The sequence below is a fragment of the Budorcas taxicolor genome, chromosome 21, assembly GCF_023091745.1.
Source record: "Budorcas taxicolor isolate Tak-1 chromosome 21, Takin1.1, whole genome shotgun sequence".
NCBI classification, from domain to species: Eukaryota; Metazoa; Chordata; class Mammalia; order Artiodactyla; family Bovidae; genus Budorcas; species Budorcas taxicolor.
The window spans coordinates 71804762-71825430 of record NC_068930.1 but is presented as its reverse complement, the minus strand read 5'-3'; the positions used below and the strand labels follow the sequence as shown (position 1 = coordinate 71825430).

The 20669-nt window shown below is 40.8% G+C and overlaps 1 protein-coding gene across 6 annotated transcripts in view; it reads right to left on the bottom strand.

The window, feature by feature from the left end:
- Positions 1 to 20669, bottom strand: part of MARK3 (microtubule affinity regulating kinase 3) — a 110828-nt gene that overhangs the window by 73348 nt on the left and 16811 nt on the right. For all 6 annotated transcript variants that reach the window (XM_052659984.1, XM_052659985.1, XM_052659987.1 and 3 more), the window contains exon 2: positions 10647 to 10838. In XM_052659984.1, the coding sequence (XP_052515944.1) occupies positions 10647 to 10838 (192 nt within the window). The remainder of the gene's footprint in view (positions 1 to 10646; positions 10839 to 20669) is intronic.

Sequence of the window (20669 nt, the reverse complement as noted above, 5' to 3'; positions counted from 1 at the left end):
CAGCACAGGCCGCTCCCGTGGCGGCCAGACACTCGCCCTCTCACTGCGCCCTTACAAGGCGGGAGAAGCAAGCAAGCTCTCTGGTGCCCCTTAGAAGCACACGAATCCTATCAGGTCAGGTGCCTCCCCTTATGACCTAATTCAACCTAATCATTTCCACAAAGGCTCTATCTCCAAATAAGCTTTGACATCTGAATTCTGGGCAACACAATTCAGTCCACAGCAATGGAGAACAAGCCTACCCACTTCAAATTACACCTAACAGTACACAGCAGGATGAGTGACTGTCACGAGCGCAAGGCAGAGGAACAGAGGCACGCAAGTTAACGAATGCTGTGCGGCTCCATGATTTTAAGAGAACAGACTGAATAACCTGTGGCGTTTTACAAGTCATTATAGTGGTTATCTCGTGGGAAGGAAAGTGAAATGATTAGGAGGAGGTAGAAGGGAGGACTTCTGGGGTTCAAGTCATGGTGTAGTTTTGCTCTGGGTCATGGTTTTGCAAATGCTTGTATTTTTTTCTTGATGTGTGCAAGGAGCCTGGTGGGCTGCCATCTATGGGGTCGCACAGAGTCAGACACGACTGTTAAAAGACTACAGTTCAAAAGTCAATAGTTGATGGTGCCTCAAATTGAAAAATAAGAATAAAACCTCAAAAACAGTTTAAAAGGCTGAAAGTGATTAGGAAATTGGGGTGGGGCCAGGGAACACTTAAAAAAAAAACAAGCATTGATTCTTTAAACTGTGTAATAGATAATTAACTTGAATAAAAATAACTAAAGGGCTTCCCTGATAGCTCAGTTGGTAAAGAATCCACCTGCAATGCCGGAGACCCCCGTTTGATTAACAAGCTCTTCTATACCCATAGGGAGTACTCCCAGTTAAAGATGGCGCACTTGTCATCTGCGTTCTCTCTTCTCCCATCTGACAGTCCAGTCAAACAAAGACAAAATGATTTTAAAAAACGGCAACAAGAATGGGAGAGGCAGCACCAGCAAACAAGAGACCCGAAGCAATTTCTGGGAGACAAGTCAGAGGGGCACACAGCAGGGCACACACAAGCCGAGGGTATGCTCAAGGAAGGATACAATCCAGGAAAACGTCACTGACCAGAGAAAACAATTCAATGCTGTGTAAATGAAGGTCCAAGTGAGAGGCCAACGTTCACCCAAGCCACCGTGAAGCTAAGCCAGCCAACTCCACACACCGCATGTAAAGAGCTCTCAGTGTGCTTCTGATTCCTCCACTCTTGAAAATGTTTTCAAGACTAAGACACTTGAGTTCAGTTCAGTTGCTCAGTCGTGTCCAACTCTTTGTGACCCCATTGAACTGCAGCACACCAGGCCTCCCTGTCCGTCACCAACTCCCAGAGTTTACTCAAACTCATCCATGGAGTCGGTGATGCCATCCAATCATCTCATCCTCTGTCGTCCCCTTCTCCTTCTGCCTTCAATCTTTCCTAATATTCCTTCCCATGTATCTGCTGTCACAAAAAAAATCATAACAATTAAGCCTCCTCCTATTTCAAAGACAGACAGCTGATTCACATTATCCATGGTAATTCCATTCTACAAATTCACTGTGAACACTGAATTAGTGGATACTGAACCACTGTTTCTAGAAGAGGCTCCTTTGAGCCCCTAGTCATAACATTTTCATCAACTGACCAATACATAACCGTGTTTTATGTTTCTGCTTAAGGACATCTCATTCACTATATGTTATTGATTTATTAACACTGACTAGCACTATCTATGGAGAAGGAAATGGCAACCCACTCCAGCGTCCTTGCCTGGAAAATCCCAGGGACGGGGGAGCCTCGTGAGCTGCCATCTATGGGGTCGCACAGAATCGGACACGACTGAAGCAACTTAGCAGCAGCAGCAGCACTATCTAACTCATGCCTGAACGAAGCTTATCTAACAAATATATTTTCTCTATAAGGCGCTCATAGCCTTTGCCTTTAGAAACACTGGCTAGTTACCTCAGCCCTACAGTTGGGGGTCATTTTAAGTAGCAAAATCACCATCAAAATGCACAAAAAAATGTGGAAAATATGGATTAAATAACCACAAAACAGGCACTTGTTAATAGTATGAAAGCTGAAAGAAGGCCAAGAAGGCCTTGATGGACCTCAGTAGGAGGAAACACACATAAAGCAATTCCAGCTTTGCACTGCTCTATGCACGGCCAAAAAAGACTGCAAGCGCACTGCTGGCATTGACATGGGGATAGCAGACAGATTTTGCAGAGTGTGTAAATCTGCAAATACGGGATTTGTGAATAATGAGATTGACTAGCGGGTCTACTCTGAAGAAGGACAGTGGTGATGGTTGCAAACAGTATAAATGACTTAATGCCACTGAGCTGCATGCTTAAAAATGGCCAAAATGGTAAACTTTATGCCATGTACACTTTACCACAATAAAAAAGTGTCACAATTATGTAATTAAGTGCTTTTTAATCTGTAGGAACTAGGTTTATGTCAAGTTTGTTTCTTTCTCTGCACATTAACTGTAAATATTCCACAATAAACCACAATCATCTTTATGCTTTTTCAGTTCAGTCGCTCAGCGGTGTCAGACTCTTTGCGACCCCATGAATCGCAGCACGCCAGGCCTCCCTGTCCATCACCAACTCCTGGAGTTCACTCAGACTCATGTCCATCGAGTTGGTGATGCCATCCAGCCACCTCATCCTCTGTCATCCCCTTCTCCTCCTGCCCCCAATCCCTCCCAGCATCAGGGTCTTTTCCAATGAGTCAACTCTTCGCATGAGGTGGCCAAAACATAGGAGCTTCAGCCTCAGGATCAGTCCTTCCAATGAATACCCAGGACTGGTCTCCTTTAGGATGGACTGGTTGGATCTCCTTGCAGTCCAAGGGACTCTCAAGTCTTCTCCAGCACCACAGTTCAAAAGCATTAATTCTTCGGCGCTCTGCTTTCTTCACAGTCCAACTCTCACATCCATATATGACCACTGGAATAACCATAGCCTTGACTAGACGGACCTTTGTTGGCAAAGTAATGTCTCTGCTTTTGAATATGCTATCTAGGTTGGTCATAACTTTTCTTCCAAGGAGTAAGCGTCTTTTAATTTCATGGCTGCAATCACCATCTGCAGTGATTTTGGAGCCCCCCCAAATTAAGTCTGACACTGTTTCCACTGTTTCCCCATCTATTTCTCATGAAGTGATGGGACCAGATGCCATGATCTTCGTTTTCTGAATGTTGAGCTTTAAGCCAACTTTTTCACTCTCCTCTTTCACTTTCAAGAGACCTTTTAGTTCCTCTTCACTTTCTGCCGTAAGGGTGGTGTCCTCTGCATATCTGAGGTTATTGATATTTCTCCCGGCAATCTTGATTCCAGCTTGTGCGTCTTCCAGCCCAGCGTTTCTCATGATGTACTCTGCATAGAAGTTAAATAAGCAGGGTGACAATATACAGCCTTGATGTACTCCTTTTCCTATTTGGAACCAGTCTGTTGTTCCATGTCCAGTTGTAACTGTTGCTTCCTGACCTGCATGCAGGTTTCTCAAGAGGCAGGTTAGGTGGTCTTTTTAGTTATGTTATTAGACTACTAACACTATCTTTTACCATTCTGCTTGCTTACTTCCAAATCTGCTACTATTATTTCCAATAAAAGCAAACTGTTCAAAATATTCTTTTTGTGTGTCAACAGTTGTTTTAAAGAAACATTCTGTTAATCACTGCCCCAATCCCAGCAAATGACTACTTATTGAGTTTTAACAGAGCAGCAAAGGGCAATACCCAGAACCACCTGAGAGAGATAATGAGGTCTTCCTTTCTTTGTTCACTACTTATCTGAGTGGGGCCAGATTTTCTTCACAGACTTCAACCATAACCACATACCAAAATTGTCTGAATGCAGAGCAGACTTAAAATACAGCTACCTTCTATTAAATGAGATACTAAAGTGAATTTCAAAAAATTAAAACAATGTCATTCTTATTTGTAATTTGTTTTGGAAAATAAGTCATTTTTCATAAAAACATGTTATTTATATTAACAAGTAAAAGGTTTATTATTTTTAATAAATTAATATATATTTTAAGTTTGTTAGTGCTAACTTCTAAAACAGTAAACAGCAACAGATGTAACTCATATAAACAAAAACTTGTTTTGAGTCCTCAATTTAAAAAGTTTAATGGAACTGTGAGATTAAAAAAATTTGAAAACTACTGTTCAAATCAATGAAACTGCATATAACCACTGAAACCTACAATTTATGATTATGCAGCATCGGGGAAAACTTAAGGATAAAATTCTGAAGGGAAAAAACCATCATACAAAATCAGGGCCAAAAGTATGTTGAAAAAATATATAGGATACGATATACCAAAATAGTGGTATTCTGAATATTCTGATTGTGGGAATTTTTTTCCTTTCTGGTCTCCAAACTTTCCGTAAAGCTGTTAACACAGTCTTGACACACACAAAAAGTTGTAAACTAAAATCTCAAGAAGTTTAGCACATTCAAGGATGAAAAGCTGAGGTTTTATCATTCTTACAACCAACAACAAATACTAATTGAGTACTCAGAGGCCGAGGACAAATGAGGTTCAAGCCTGAAACTCCTCTCACTCCTCTCTGGTTTCCTCTCTAGTGTAGGAGAGAGGGCACAGACTGACAGTAAATGCACACAATCACAAAAGTGCAGTAACAAGCCGAGAAGACCACAGTGGGAAATATATGCCAGAAACTTTCTGAAGGCGAGAGGGTGGAGGAACACTGTAACCAGAAACAATGTGATTCCCACCATGGCTTGGAAAGGGCTCCAGACCCGGAGGTTCCAGGTGGCAGGAGCTGCTGGGCTAATTCCAAAGTCAAAAGTCTGCATAAAGAACGCTGCTGCTCCTCAGCCAACCAATGACCACCGATTCCAGAAGTTAAAGAGGCTCTGGACTCCGAGTCAACAAGCCAGGAGAGGGCAGGAGTGAGGCATGGAGAGGGAAAGGGGAGGATTAAGTGTCAGACTGCCACTAAGGAGGGGTGGGACCATGGAGCCTCCCAAGCAGAACGGAGGATTCTTAATCCAGAGAACAGAAGGGTTCCAGCGACAAGATGGCAGAGATCGTGGATCCTCCAATAAAAGCACTGGACAACTCCCAAAAGAAAGTGGTCAAACATATTCCATGCATGCAAACCCAGCTTCCGATCAGCTTCTTAGGGTTCCACCTAAGACAGACAACCAAGACTTACAAGATTCCAGATGAAGTCTCTAAGAGAGACACCAACAATGAATCCCAGTGAAAAGAGAAACAACGTAGGGAACAAGAACAACAAAAAAAATCATGCTTTTTACTATCCTCAGGGAGTTAACAGAAGAAACAGCACTGATAGCAGGACTGGACACTAGAAAGACAAATAATCAGAGAACAAGAACGAACTAGGGGGAGGAGGGCACCCACAGGAGCACACACACATTTAAGAGAAACACTGGAAGATACAGACATCTCCCAGAAAGCAAAACAGAAAGAGAAAACAAAACAAAAACATCAAGCCTCCTGAGAACTCATCGGTGGTCCAGTGGTCAGGCCTCAGCACTTTCACTGCCAGGGCCCAGGTTCAATCCCTGGTCACAGAACTAAGATCCTACAAGACGGTTGGCACAATCAAAAATCATATAAATCAAGGCCCTTTTCAAGGCTTCCAATCTCTGATTAAACAGAACTCCAAGGAATTCCCTGGTAGTCCAGTGGTTAGGAATCCACACTTTCACTGCACGGGGGCGCTGGTTCAATCCCTGGTCAGGGAACTAAAGACCCCATGGACTGCAGTACGCCAGGCTCCCCTGTTCTTCACTATCTCCCAGACTTGCTCAAATTCATGTCCATTGAGTCAGCGACACCATCCAACCATCTCATTCTCTGTAGTCCCCTTCTCCTCCTGTCTTCAATCTTTTCCCAGCATCAGGGTCTTTTCTAATAAGTCAGCTCTTTGCATCAGGAGGCCAAAGTATTGGAGCTTCAGCATCAGTCTCTCCAAAGAATATTCAGGACTGATTTCCTTTAGGGTTGACTGGTTTGATGTCTCTTAACATACCATATAGAAACTCTTTATCTTCTACTGACTGAATGAATTAAGTCTCTGAATTACCAAAATCGCCTCCTGGAGCACTCTGGGTTTTCTTTAGAGGTCTTAGTACCTCAACAGGAAAGACACATCACATTCCCATAAAAGGGCAAGAGAATGCTGATGGAAAAACTTTCGTTTCAATGGGCTGACAGGAGAACAGTACCAAGTGATAAAAATACAATGACTATAGATTTTAGGTTTCTTTTGATCTATTAGGAATATTATAATAAACCTGTAATAAAATATATACTATAATAAACCTATAATAAAATCAACTGTCTAAAAAAACTTCAGTTTTTTACCATATGACCCAGCAATCCCACTCCTGGATTAATTATCCTAAAGAAATTAAAATTTATGCTCACATAAAGACCTGTACAGGGACTTCTTTGGTGGGCCAATGGTTAAGACTCTACCACATTCCCAATGCAGGGTGCAGATTCAACCCCTGGTGGGGAACTAAGATCCCTTATGCCACATGGTATGGCCCCCCCACCAAAAAAAAAGTGGAATGAAATAAAAATTCATCTGATAGAGCAAATGGCACGAAGATGAATGACATTCTTAAGAAATAAGAATCATCATCAGGGGACTTTACCCTATTTCAAAAAATAAAAATGTACAATCAAAAGCTGCAGTAATAAAAACACCATGACTGGGTATAAAACTAAATAAGTTAAATCAGAGAAACCAAAGGGAATTTAACAGTCGGGAGAAAAGAACCAATTTTCCTGTGATCCTGGGAAAGCAGTAATGCACCTGGGGGGAAAAGTTCTCTACACCGCATACTAATCCTCCAAAATACACAGTAAGTCAATTAAACATTCAAATACCAGTCACAGCAGTATTTAAAGAAAAAAGCAGAATCATTTTTACAGTCTGGGAAAAAAGTAAACTGTTCTCACCAAGACATGAAACCCAGATAGATCAGACTGATGTCTAAAAACACATAAAAGGTCTAAATCACTAAGAGTAAAAGAGAAAAGAAACACAGATATAGGACATACAACAGGAAGCTTATTTTAAAAAGAAAATATAAATGACACAAATATATGAAAATATCATCAATTTAAGTAGCTATCAAAAAAGCAATCTTTTTAAAAAAAATATCATTTTTTGGTTTATCCGACAGACAAAAAATTATCTACAGTGTTAGCAAGGGTGTAGAAAAACAGGCACTATCATTTATTTTGGTAGGTTAATAAAATAGTACGACATTCTCTCAAAACCAATTTAGCAGTACCTAGTACTCTTGCCTGGAAAACCCCATGGACGGAGGAGCCTGGTGGGCTGCAGTCCATGGGGTCGCGAAGAGTCGGACACAACTAAGTGACTTCACTTTCACTTTTCACTTTCATGCACTGGAGAAGGAAATGGCACCCACGCCAGTGTTGTTGCCTGGAGAATCCCAGGGACGGGGGAGCCTCGTGGGAGGCTGTCTATGGGGTCGCACAGAGTCGGACACGACCGAAGCGACGCAGCAGCATTACAGTATTAAAATGCAGAAACATCACTTTGCTAACAAAAGGTCCATATAGTTAAAGCTATGACTTTTTCAGTAGTCATGTACAGATGTGAGAGCTGGACCATAAAGGCTGCGGGCCAAAGAATTGATGCTTTTGAACTGTGGTGCTGGAGAAGACTCTTGGGAGTCCCTTGGATTGTAAGGAGATCAAATCAATCACTCCTAAAGGAAATCAACCCTGAATATTCATTGGAAGGACTGATGGTGATGGTGAAGCTTCAATACTTTGGCCACTTGATGCCAAGAGCTGACTCACTGGAAAAGACCCTGATGCTGGCAAAGACTGAAGGCAAAAGGAGAAGGGGTGGCAGAGGATGAGATGGTTAGACAGCATCACTAATTCAATGGACATGAATTTGAGCAAACTCTGAGTTAGTGGAGGACAGAGAAGCCTGGTGTGCTACATTCCGTGGGGTCGCAAAAAGTCAGACACAACTTATCACCTGAACAGCAACAAACTACAGTCTCACATTCCCTCTGAACCAGGACTTCCAGACATCTAGAAATTCATCCTACAGAAACACTCTTAATAAAGGACAGAAAGTTATGTTTAAGGACATTCAGCGCAGATGTTTGCAATAGCAAAAAAATCAGAAACCACCCAATGCCCATCAATATAGGTAAACTATGGTGCCACCACACACTAGAAGGCAACGTCCCATTAAACAGAGTATGTCAGATCTAGAAGCACTAAAATTCAGATGTGATAAAGGCGTGATAGAGTACTTGCTAAGAAAAACTACCATTATGTCCTTTCTTGTTAAAATAAACAAAAATTACTGTGTATATAAAAAAACTGTGGTAATGTATACCAAACTGCTCAAAGTGATCCTCTGAGAAGAGAGAAAGTTTAAGGAATTTTATTTTCTACATAATGAATTCCTATAATGTTTATATTTTACATGATTCTGGGTAAAGACCTACGATAGGGGGGAAAAAGTAAAATCAATTTTTTCAGACCTCAAAAAAAAAAAGTGTTTTAAGTTAGCCACTATCTAGTCAAATTCAAGCATTTCCGGAGAGAACACACTAGATGTAAACATGGCAAGTCTCACTCCAGCACACGTAAGTTACGTAAAAGGGGAGAGGGTCTGTCTATCTTACTCCTCTTTTAACCCACCATCTCCCATCTGTATAAGGAAACTGGCCAAGTAACCACCTGAAACTGGTTGGGGGAAATAAACTCAGAGGTTCTGTTCCTTATTTCAAAAAGTTTGGATCTCGGGCAGCAAAGAAACCTCCACTAACTCAGGCTATTTACTGATTCCAAAAGCAGTCCCGGCATCTCTATGGAGTCTTAACCAGGGAACTGCCACTAAAATTGAGATGAAATGTGAAGAGGCAAATTTTTAGTTACAGTCTTTACTTAAGACTCCAGTTAGAATAGACCAATGATGCACAACCTTCTTCAGGTCCCAGAACACAGAGGAAGTTACCCAGGGTGGGTCCTGCTCCAGCAGGCCCTTGCATAGTGGACCGCAGGCCTCAGCACATCTTAACACTGCCTTGGCACACATCTCAGGAGGCTCCACTACATGGGAATCATTTCTTTACAGTTTCCTTCAAAAGTAACATTAAGTTCATTCAATAAATATTTATCAAGTACAGGGGGAGAACGGATACATGGATACGTATGGCTGAGTCCCTTTGCTATTCACCTGAAACTATCACAACACTATGTTAATCAGCTATATCCGAATACAAAATAAAGTTTTTTTTTAAATTTACTAAGTACTTAATAAGGCTTCCCTGGTGGCTCAGGGGTAAAGAATCCATCTGTCAATGCAGGTGATGCAGGTTCGATCCCTGGTCTGGGAAGATTCCCTGGAGAAGGAAAAAGCAATCCACTCCAGAAAATCCACTGCCTGGAAAATCCCATGGACAGAGGAGCCTGGGCGTTACAGTCCATGGAGTCGAAAAAGAGTCAGACACAACTTTATCGACTAAACGAGTATCTGCTATGTGCCAAATATGGTTAAGTGCTGATGTCTTCCCTATAGATTAGAGGGGAAAGACAGATAAATAAGCAATTTGTAATATAATTGTACTTATAATAGTAAAACATATTATTTATGTAACTGTAATGGTAAAAATGCTATCTAGGGAAAAAGTATCGTGATTTTTAACATGAGTGCCATGCCTGGGGAAAGGGAGTCTGTCAATCACTACTTTCCCCAAGAAGTGACTCCAACACAAAAGGATGAAGTGTATTTTAGGCAAGAAACAGCAGGTACAAAGATCCAAATCCAAGAAACTATGTAAAAAAAAAAAAGCAGAACAGGGACTTTCCTGGTGGTCCAGTGGTTAAGAATTCACTGTTCAATGTAGAGGTCACAAGTTTGATCCCTGGATGGGAAACCAAGACCCCACATGCCGCAGAGCGACTCAGCCTGTGTGCCACAACTAGAGAAAAGCCTGCACACCAGCAAATGGCCCGTGTGTCTCAATGAAGACCCAGCACAGCCAAAAACCAAACAGTTCTATGCTGCACAAAAAGAATGGGAGGAGGGAGTTAATTAAGGAGCAGTTTAATGGAAGTGTTTTTGATAAACATGGAATGTGGTTAAGCAGAAAGCAAATATGACAAAAATTAGGAAAGCATGTGCCTTTCTCCATAATAACCTATCAAACATAAGCTATGAGATAAATGTTTCGGGAGATGAAGAAGCTTCTTGAGGATAAATCTATAAAAACAGTCAACACTTGATTTTTCCAAGTACCATGAGCTTGTAATGAAGTTAAACATTTTTACTGTGGTGGTACACATTTACTGCTGAAAAAGAATGCTACCTCTTTATAAAGGCAAAGATCATTCAAACACTCAATATGTAATCTTTACAACAGGTAAAGAAATGAGAAAGTAAAAGAACTCCCAGGATAATTAATATATAAGCTTCCTATTCTTAAAAAATGTTTAATTAGCTTACAGAAAGTCCAAATATATACATTGTGTTCCTCTTTCTCTCACATGGAAATAAACAGAAAAGTGTATTAACAGAAATCAAGCATAATTTGTTACTTACCTCTCTGCCTGTAAGGATGTGTCTTGCCAACTTCACTTTTGCAAAATTCCCCTTGCCGATAGTTTTTAACAGCCTGTAGTTTCCAATGTGAGGCTGTTCATCTGCACAGGAAGCTATAGAGTTTCTACACCGTGCTCCAGAGCGCCCAGAGCGAGAGGTTACTTCCTGCCGCCCATCTCCATGTGACGTGTGCTACAATCAAACAGACAACAAAGGACAGGAAATGAGGAACCCACAGCAGTTGACAGGGTTTAAGAGTCTCTAGTTGAAGAAACAAAACATCACTGCTTTAATTTTAATCCCAATACATATGGCACTTTATGGGGACTTGCCCATGTGATATAAACTCATGAGGAAAATAAAATGCTGAGAAGAGAAATACCAGTCTTGAACTTCAACTGGGTGTTCAGATAGATGAGATTATTTTCTGTATGTGGCTATACTATAAAATAGGAGAAAGAAGACTGCCTTACAGTCATAAAGAACCTAACTTTCCCACATGCTATTAAATATACCAGCACATATTATACTTAACACACCTTCTGATATAGGTTGAACAGGTAACATCACCATTCACCAGATGAGGATACCTTGAGATTTATTCACCACCAAATCACTAGTGAGAAATCCAAAGAGAATATGGATTCCCAACTTCTTTCTAAACTATGCGGCTAGCAGTGATGTTTAAGACAATGTGTGCCAGACTCTAAAGCCCTTGATAAATATTTGTTGAACAGATGAATACAGTACTCAACATACTCCAAAAAGGTAAAACAAATTATAAACGCCTCTAACCACATTAAATAGAAAGGTGCTCCAGTTACACATGCCTGGCGGGGACAGCTCTGCATACATGAGCCGCCAGCTGCCCAGCACTCCCTCTCTCCTCACCGGCACCCAAAGGCTGCCACACCCCACTGCCTACCTCGCATGAGCGCTAACTGCTTCCTCTCCTCTCAGGACACTGTCAAGCACCTCCATCCCTTTCTCCTCTCAAAGTTTTTGTCCAGGAAAACGTCCCTTGTTTCTCACGTTCTCTCTCTAACTGTAGGTCAAAACAAGATTGATTCTAGGTGATAAACGTAAGAAACTACACTTTATAACACATTCTTATCAAGGAAAAATGAAAAAAACTAGTGTTTTACAGTGAAAGCTTAAGAATTTGTGCCACCAACCTCTGAATTCCTCAAAAGATATCCTTTTCAGAATGTCCACGTTAATTTCCATCTACATTTTTATATTCCTCTAAGTAAATCTCTGTCGCTCCTGCACCAAGTTTTGAGATACGTTTCTTCATTTTAAGTTAAAAAGACTTTTAAAAACTGGTTACAAATCTAAACAACTTTATTCCTGTAGCAAAAAGATTCTAATTTTCAAATGAGAATTTTGGGAAAATAGCCCATTACAAACGAGGAATAGCAAGGAAAGATAAGGCCTTCAATGAACAATGCAAAGAAGTAGTGGGAAACAATAGAATGGGAAAGACTAGAGATCTCTTCAAGAAAACTGGAGATATCAAGGGAACATTCCATGCAAGGATGGACACAATAAAGGAGAGAATGGCAAGGACCGAATGGAAGCAGGAGACTTAGAGGAGGTGGCGAGAATACACAGAACTGTGCAAAAAAGGTCTTAATGACCAGGATAACCATGATGGTGTGATCACTCACCTAGAGCCAGACATCCTGGAGTGTGAAGTTAAATGGGCCTTAGGGAGCATTACGACAAACAAAGCTAGAGGAGGTGATGGAATTCTAGCTGAGCTACTGAAAGATCCTCAAAGATGATGCTATTAAAGTGCTGCACTCAATATGTTGGTAAATTTGAAAAACGCAGCAGTGGCCACAGGGCTGGAAAAGGTCAGTTTTCATTCCAATCCCAAAGAAGGGCAGTGCCAAAGAATGTACATTGTGTACAACTGCACTCATCTCACACGCTAGCAAGGTAACGCTCAAAACCCTTCAAGCTAGGCTTCAACAGTACGTAAAACGAGAACTTCCAGGTGTACAAGCTGGATTTAGAAAAGGCAGAGGAACCAGAGATCAAATGCCAGCATCTGCTGGATCACAGAAAAAGCAAGAGAATCCCAGAAAAACAGCTATTATGCTTCAGTGACTAGGCTAAAGCTTCTAACTGTGTGGATCACAATAAACTGTGGAAAATTCTTAGAGCTGGGAGTATTAGACTACCTTACCTGCCTCCTGAGAAAGCTATCTGTATGCAGATCAAGAAGCAACAGCTATTTAAAACCTTACACAGAACAACTGCCTGGTTCAAAATTGGGAAAGGAATACGACAAGGAGTATGTCAAGGCTATATATTGTCACCTGCTTCTTTAACTTATATGCAGGATACATCATGCGAAATGCCAGGCTGGATGAATCACAAGTTGGAATCAAGATTGCAGGGAGAAACCACCACCACCTCAGATATGCAGATGCTATCACTCTAATGGCAGAAAGAGAAGAGGAACTAAAGAGCCTCTTTACGAGGGTGAAAGAGGAGTGAAAAAGCTGGTTTAAAACTCAACATTCAAAAAACAAAGATCACGGCATCCAGTCACTTCATGGCAAATAGAAGGGGAAAAAGTGGAAGCAGTAACAGATTTTCTTTCCTGGGCTCCAAAAATCACTGCAGATGGTGACTGCAGCCATGAAATTAAAAGACATCTGCTTCTTGGAAGGAAAGCTATGACAAATCTAGACACCATATTAAAAGGCAGAGACATCACTTTGCTGACAAAGGTCCATCTAGTCAAAGCTATGGGGCTGTTTTAGAAGGAAATCAACCCTGAATATTCACTGGAAGGACTGGATGCTGAAGCTCCAATGTTTTGGCCACCTGATGCGAAGAGCCAACTCATTGGTAAAAAAGACCCTGATTCTGGGAAAGATTGACAGCAGGAGAAGAAGGGGGCAGGAGAGGATGAGATGGTTGGATGGCCATCACCGATTCAATGGACATGAGTTTAAAGAAAACTCTGGGAGGTGGTGAAGGTCAGGAAAGCCTGGCATGCTGCAGTCCGAACAGCAACAAAGTACGGTTTTAAAATAATTTTGGTAAATGTGTTTGATATATGCTTATTTCCAAACTATACAGAAGTTTCATAAAAACAAGGACAGTAATTTACTATTCCTTGTATCTTAGAACAGTAGTTGACATATGTAACAGGTACTTAATAAACAGTGGAAAGTGAAAAGTGTTAGTTGCTCAGTCATGCCCAACTCTTTGTGACTCCATGGAAAGCAGCCCACCAGGCTCCTCTGTCCATGGGATTTTCCAGGCAAGGGTACTAGAGAGGTTTGCCATCTCCTTCTCCAGGGTATCTTCCTGATCCAGGGATCAAACCTGGGTCTCCTGCACTGCAGGCAGATTCTTTAGCAACTTAGCCACAGGGAAGCCCTAATAAATATTGGAATGACAAAATAAATGATATCAAAACACTAATCACCGTAGCATTCAGATGGTTAAATTACAAGAAATTTTTATCTCCCAAACTTCTTTCTTCTATTCAAATATTTATTGAATGATAATGTATAATCAATTTTATATAATTATGAGCTGGGCACTGTTCTGAGTGTCAGAAACCCAGCAGTACATAAAACAAAGTCCCTGTAACCATGAGGTGTATGGCTAGCGGTTTTACTATTTATGCAATGAAAACAGTTATTAAACTACTATTCAAAATTTTGGTTATAAAAGCTTTTTAAATGCAAACATACACTTTTAATTTATATGTTCATAAATTCAACCCTTCATGTATTAATTAGTTTATAGAAAATTAATTTTCTGGAGTGTGGCACAGTTAAGTAGACAAAATATTAACTTTTGCACAAATCAACCGTCTTCTACTACATGTAAAATAGAAATATTAGAAGAACCTTGAAATTCACAGGCATGAAGTTTATACCTTTGCTTACTCTACAATCTATTTACAATAAAAAAGTAACTCCTGAGACTTCTCAGGCAGTCTGGTGGTTAAGACACTGTGCTTCCACGGCAGGGGGCCCAGACCATCCCTGCTCAGAGAACTAAGATCACACATGCTGCGTGAAGCAAAGCCAAAACATAAAAAAAAAAACAAAACACGAACAACCGCCCCCCAAACTAACTCCTTAGCACTACATCCACTAGTAGGTGCCCTATAAGAGAACAGAGATTTCTGTCTGTTGTTCATCATCAGATATTCCCAGAAACTGTAACAGTGCCCACTACGGACTGCTGCTGCACGAACATTAAATGAAGTCAAGGTCCTCTCTGATCTAAGCCATTACTCCTCAGCCGCTACATCACCACTATTCTCTAGCGTGATCATCCCTCAGTCTGAGTGCCCTTTCTTCCATGCAAACCTAAGGACATCCTACTCTTTCCCGTATGCTTGAGTCATTTGTCACCATCTTCCCTGACTCTTCCTGCATCCCAGCAGAACTGCTTTTTCTTTGGACTCCCAATGTACTTTGCTTGTATCTGTCTCTATCTTGCTACTTTGTTATCGACACTTATCCACATTACTCAGACTTCCTAGAGAAACTCACTCAACTTGAGGTTCCACACAGTCATTTGCCCAAGTTTGGCCAATGCCAATGAGATATGAGTGAAAGTGAATACGTAATTTTCATGCTGAAGTATTTATTGACAGTGCTTGACTCAAGCCCTGTATTCTTCTGTTCTCCTGAATTTAGTATCTTGTCCGAAGAGTGAGGATCATAGGACCAAACGGCCTGGAAATGGAAATCAGGCTTCATGGAGTCAATGTTAAGCCACTAAGATTCTGGTCATGTATGTTGCCACAGCATAACCTAGCCTACATAATACACCCTCAGGCAAATAAACAGTAATACAAACCCCAAAAGAAACCTGTATTTTCCCACAAGAGTATAAACTCATATAACAGATTGAAATAGCTGATGTTTGCTAAATTCCTATTGCGTTAAACTCAGAATATTTAGTTTGATAAACTCCTTAAATTTTAAAATCTAAGGTTGTTAACTAAAAAATTCTCTCAGAACAGAAGCAAATTAAACTGCATTTTGATTCTATTTGGCTTCCATCCTCCCCACGCATCCATCAGTAGCCCCAAAGAAGAAATAATTCCCTAGCGTTTTAGCAAATAAATTCTTGTACTATTAGCCAATTTATCCATAAATTTTTTTCTCCCTAAGGTGACAACAAAAAGTGACATTGATAGTAGCCACTTTCTGTGGAAGCACTAAAAACCCAACAGGCACTCAAAGCTGTTTAATTTAATCTTCATTAAAGAGTAAGAGAGTCCAGATCTTTCTCTCAGAGAATTGAGCTGAACCACTTTATCCACCAAGAAAACTAGAACATGGGCAGTGCTACTAAAAATTATGCAGAATTAAGGCAAAGAGAGAAGTATTAACAAATTCATAAAGTGTTCACTATCACACTGAAGTTTCTGTTTAATGCAAAATATTTAAGCTGCTAGGTAATGTTGTTAAGGAGTGGAGCAATACTGCAGGTATCTCCTCAACATCCATGCCTCCCGTCTTATCTAACAGAAGCCAGACGTGACTCTGGGGAGGAAACATGGCCAGTGAAATTCTTGTTTCCCCAAACTTCCCTGTAGCTGGAGGTAGTACATGGCTTGGTTCTGGTCAGTTCTCATTAGTGAAAGTCTACTGGGTGGTCCTGGAAAAATTTTGTTTCTCATAAAGGCAGACAGGTACACTAACTAATACGGCCTCTTCCTCCCTTCTGCTGCCTTGAATGCAACCACAAGAGCTACAGCTCTGTAAGTTACCCTGTAGCTGCAGGTCTCAAACATGAGAGAAAAGACAAAAATATTTTTAAAAACCACCAACTCCAACAATATTGAATTGCTGAACCGAAACTAGAGGCTGTCTAGTTGTTTTGTGAGACAAACCCTTATTTGGTTAAGCCACGGTATAAGTGAGTTAGTTTTAGCCAAAGCACTACTAAATTGTCCCAGGTGCCGTATCAATACTGAAGAAAGAAGCAATAAAAAGCGTGAATGAGGAATGCACTCCGTTTCGTTATACATATTAGTTCTTCTTTAAAAATGTGTCTACATGTAGAAGAGCTCTAGAAACCACAAAGAGGTATCACCTCACACCAATCAGAACGGTCATCATCAAAAACCCCAATGTTCACTGCAGCACGGAAGCCAATTAAATGTCCATCAATGAAACAGATATATAAAACAGAGTAGTGTGTGTGTGTGTTCAGTCGCTCAATCTATCTGACTCTTTGCAACCCCATGGACTGTAGCCCGCCAGGCTCCTCTATCCATGGAATTTTCTAAGGAGGAATACTGAAGCGGTTACTACTAAAACTCTAGAAAGTTTATTATCTTAGTGACTTAAAAAAAAAACTTGAATGAGGTTTAAAACTTTTAATCCAATTCTGAGAATATAAAGAAATACTATGTTGTTAAAAAGAAACAAAACAGGAAATTAACATGACACCATATTAACTAAAGTACAGATTTTGTTCAAATTTCACAAAATTTTATGCTACTGTCCATTATTTTCACGCCTTATGCAAGACTCCCCGTTGTACTTAACCACATCAAGCAGTTTCAGCTGCATGCAACATATTCTGCTAAATCATCTTCTCATTTTTATTCTGTTACAAATATTTCCTAATTTTCCTTGTTATGGCTTCTTAGATACACCCATCATTTAAAAGTGGACACTTAATTTCAAAAAAAAAAGGATAACCAACAAGGACTTACTGTGCACCACAGGGGACTCTACTCAATGTGAGGGCAGCTTAGATGGGAGGGGAGTTTGGAGGGGAAATGGATACATGTATATTAATGGCTGAGTCCCTTGGCTGTCCACCTGAAACTATCACAACGTTGTTATCAGCTATACACCAATATAAAATACAAAGAAAAAAAAAAATACTGGAGCAGGTTGCCATTTCCTACCCTATGGAACCCAGGCATCAAACCTGTGTCTCTTGCGTCTCCTGCATTGGCAGGTTGGTTCTTTATCACCACGCCAACTGGGAAGCCCCATAACGCAGTATTACTCAGCCATAAAAAAAAAAAAAAAAGAATGAAACAACGCCACATGCAGCAGCATGGATGGACCTAGAGACTGTCCTACCGAGTCAAGTAGGTCAAACAGAATGACAAGTATTAGGTGTTATCACCTGTATGTGGAATCTTACAAAAATGGTAAAAATGAACCTATTTACCAAAAAGAAATACACATGTAGAAAACAAACCTATGGTTACCAGAGGGAGAAGGCGGGTGGGGGACAAACGAGGAGACCGGGAGTGACATATACACACAACCAGCAAGAACCAGCCTAGCACAGGAAACGATTCAAAACTCTGTAAGCATCCGCATGGGAATGAAATCTAAAACAGAGCGTAGGCGTGTATGACTGACTCGCTCTGCTGCACAGTAGAAACTAACACAACACTGTGAACGACTGCACTCCAGTAAAGGAGACCTAGAGGGAGAAAGAGCCGCAGAACATGAACTGCTGTGCTTATGACGACACAAATGAGAATATACCTTAGACACAGGCACACTGAAAAAAATGTTTTTAACTATATGATTTTTTAAACTGTATGATTCCAGGTTTGCCCTTGGATCTACCTGCTAAAGCACCAACCTGAAATTTGAGAGGCCTACTTAAGAAATCAGGTTTAAATGTCTACAGCAACTTTATGCTGTATCTGAATTCTTCCTCAACAGAGCTTGGCCTCCTATAAAATGTGTGCCCACACATCCTTTCTAATCCTTCAAATAACACGCCACCTCATTAACACATGGGCAGGATTTTCAAAGGTGGGGTTGGGGGAGGAATTTACAAAAGCGGGGGCGGGGGTGGGGGTGGAATCTACAAAGCCAAACTATGACAGTAAAAAGCTGCTTCTCAAGTATTTTGTACTTCAGAGATACTCACAAAGTCAAAATTTACTTTTGAAAGCAACTGAGCAGTTACTTCATTCACTGAAGGAAGCAGATCTGTTAGGACTAATCACTTGTGCTTTAAAAAATTTAGCAAACTGGGAACAGAATGGAACTTTCTCAATCTGACAAAAATCATAGACCAAAAACCCTTCAAAAAATATTACACTAAACAGAGAGACTTTATTTTTCTTTTTTGGCTGCACTGGGTCTTCACTGCTGCATATGGGCTTTCTCTGACTGCAGAGAGCTGGGGCTACCCTCCAGTTGTGGAGGATGAGCTTCTCATTGCAGTGGCTTCTCTTGTTGCGGAGCAGACCCTACGGCATGACAGCTCAGCAGTTGCAGCGCATGGGCTTAGCTGCCCCATGGCATGTGGAATCTTCCCAGACCAGGGATCAAACCTGTGTCCCCTGCATGGGCAGGCAGATTCTTAACCACTGGACCACCAGGAAAGTCCTAAACAGAGAAACTCAGAATCATTTTCTTAACATCATATACAAGACAAAGCTGCCTATTATCACTACCATTATTTAACAAAAAGCTGGAGCTCATGGCTCATACTTTTAGGAAAAATTTATAAGAATCTTAAGAAGAGAGAAAATGTCATTATTTGTAGATGATATAAACTACCTGCAAACCAAAAGAATTGGAAATACCACTGGAACTCAAGAGAGAGCTTAGCAAGGTGCAAGATCAACCTATAACAAAAGTTCCCTACACTAGTAGTAACCTACCACAAAATTTAACTAAAAAATAACCTTCATAATAGCAATAAAAACTAAAAAGTAAATAGAAACTAACTTAAGACTATGCAAGAACTCCCTGGACAAAGCCTTAAATTTTTAATAAAAGACATAAAAGATACTCTAAATACTGTAAAATGGGAATTCCACACTCTTGGACAGATAAAATTATACAATCTACCCAAATTTATCTGAAAGTTCAAGGCAATCTCAACATTTCCAGCCAGTAGTTTATGAGTAATTTTAAACTTACTCTGAAGTGTAAGGAGCAGTGGCTATGCTTTGCGGAGCAGCCGTGAAGAGATACCCCACGCCCAAGGTAAGAGAAACCCAAGTAAGATGGTAGGTGTTGCAAGAGGGCATCAGAGAGCAGACACACTGAAACCATACTCACAGAAAACTAGTCAATCTAATCACACTAGGACCACAGCCTTGTCTAACTCAGTGAAACTAAGCTATGCCCCCAGGGCAACCCAAGACGGGCGGGTCATGGTGGAGAGGTCTGACAGAATGTGGTCCACTGGAGAAGGGAATGGCAAACCACTTCAGTATTCTTGCCTTGAGAACCCCATGAACAGTATGAAAAGGCAAAATGATAGGATACTGAAAGAGAAACTCCCCAGGTCAGTAGGTGCCCAATATGCTACTGGAGATCGGTGGAGAAATAACTCCAGAAAGAATGAAGGGATGGAGCCAAAGCAAAAACAATACCCAGCTGTGGATGTGATTGGTGATAGAAGCAAGGTCCGATGCTGTAAAGAGCAATATTGCATAGGAACCTGGAATGTCAGGTCCATGAGTCAAGGCAAATTGGAAGTGGTCAAACAGGAGATGGCAAGGGTGAGCGTCGACATTCTAGGAATCAGCGAACTAAAATGGACTGGAATGGGTGAATTTATCTCAGATGACCATTATATCTACTACTGCAGGCAGGAATCCCTCAGAAGAAATGGAGTCGCCATCATGGTCAACAAAAGAGTCCGAAATGCAGTACTTGGATGTGATCTCAAAAACAACAGAATGATCTCTGTTCGTTTCCAAGGCAAACCATTCAGTATCACAGTTATCCAAGTCTATGCCCCAACCAGTAACGCTGAAGAAGCTGAAGTTGAACGGTTCTATGAAGACCTACAAGAGCTTTTAGAACTAACACCCAAAAAAGATGTCCTTTCCATTACAGGGGACTGGAAGGCAAAAGTAGGAAGGCAAGAAACACCTGGAGTAACAGGCAAATTTGGCCTTGGAATGCAGAATGAAGCAGGGCAAAGACTAATAGACTTTTGCCAAGAAAATGCACTGGTCATAGCAAACACCCTCTTCCAACAACACAAGAGAAGACTCTACACATGGACATCACCAGATGG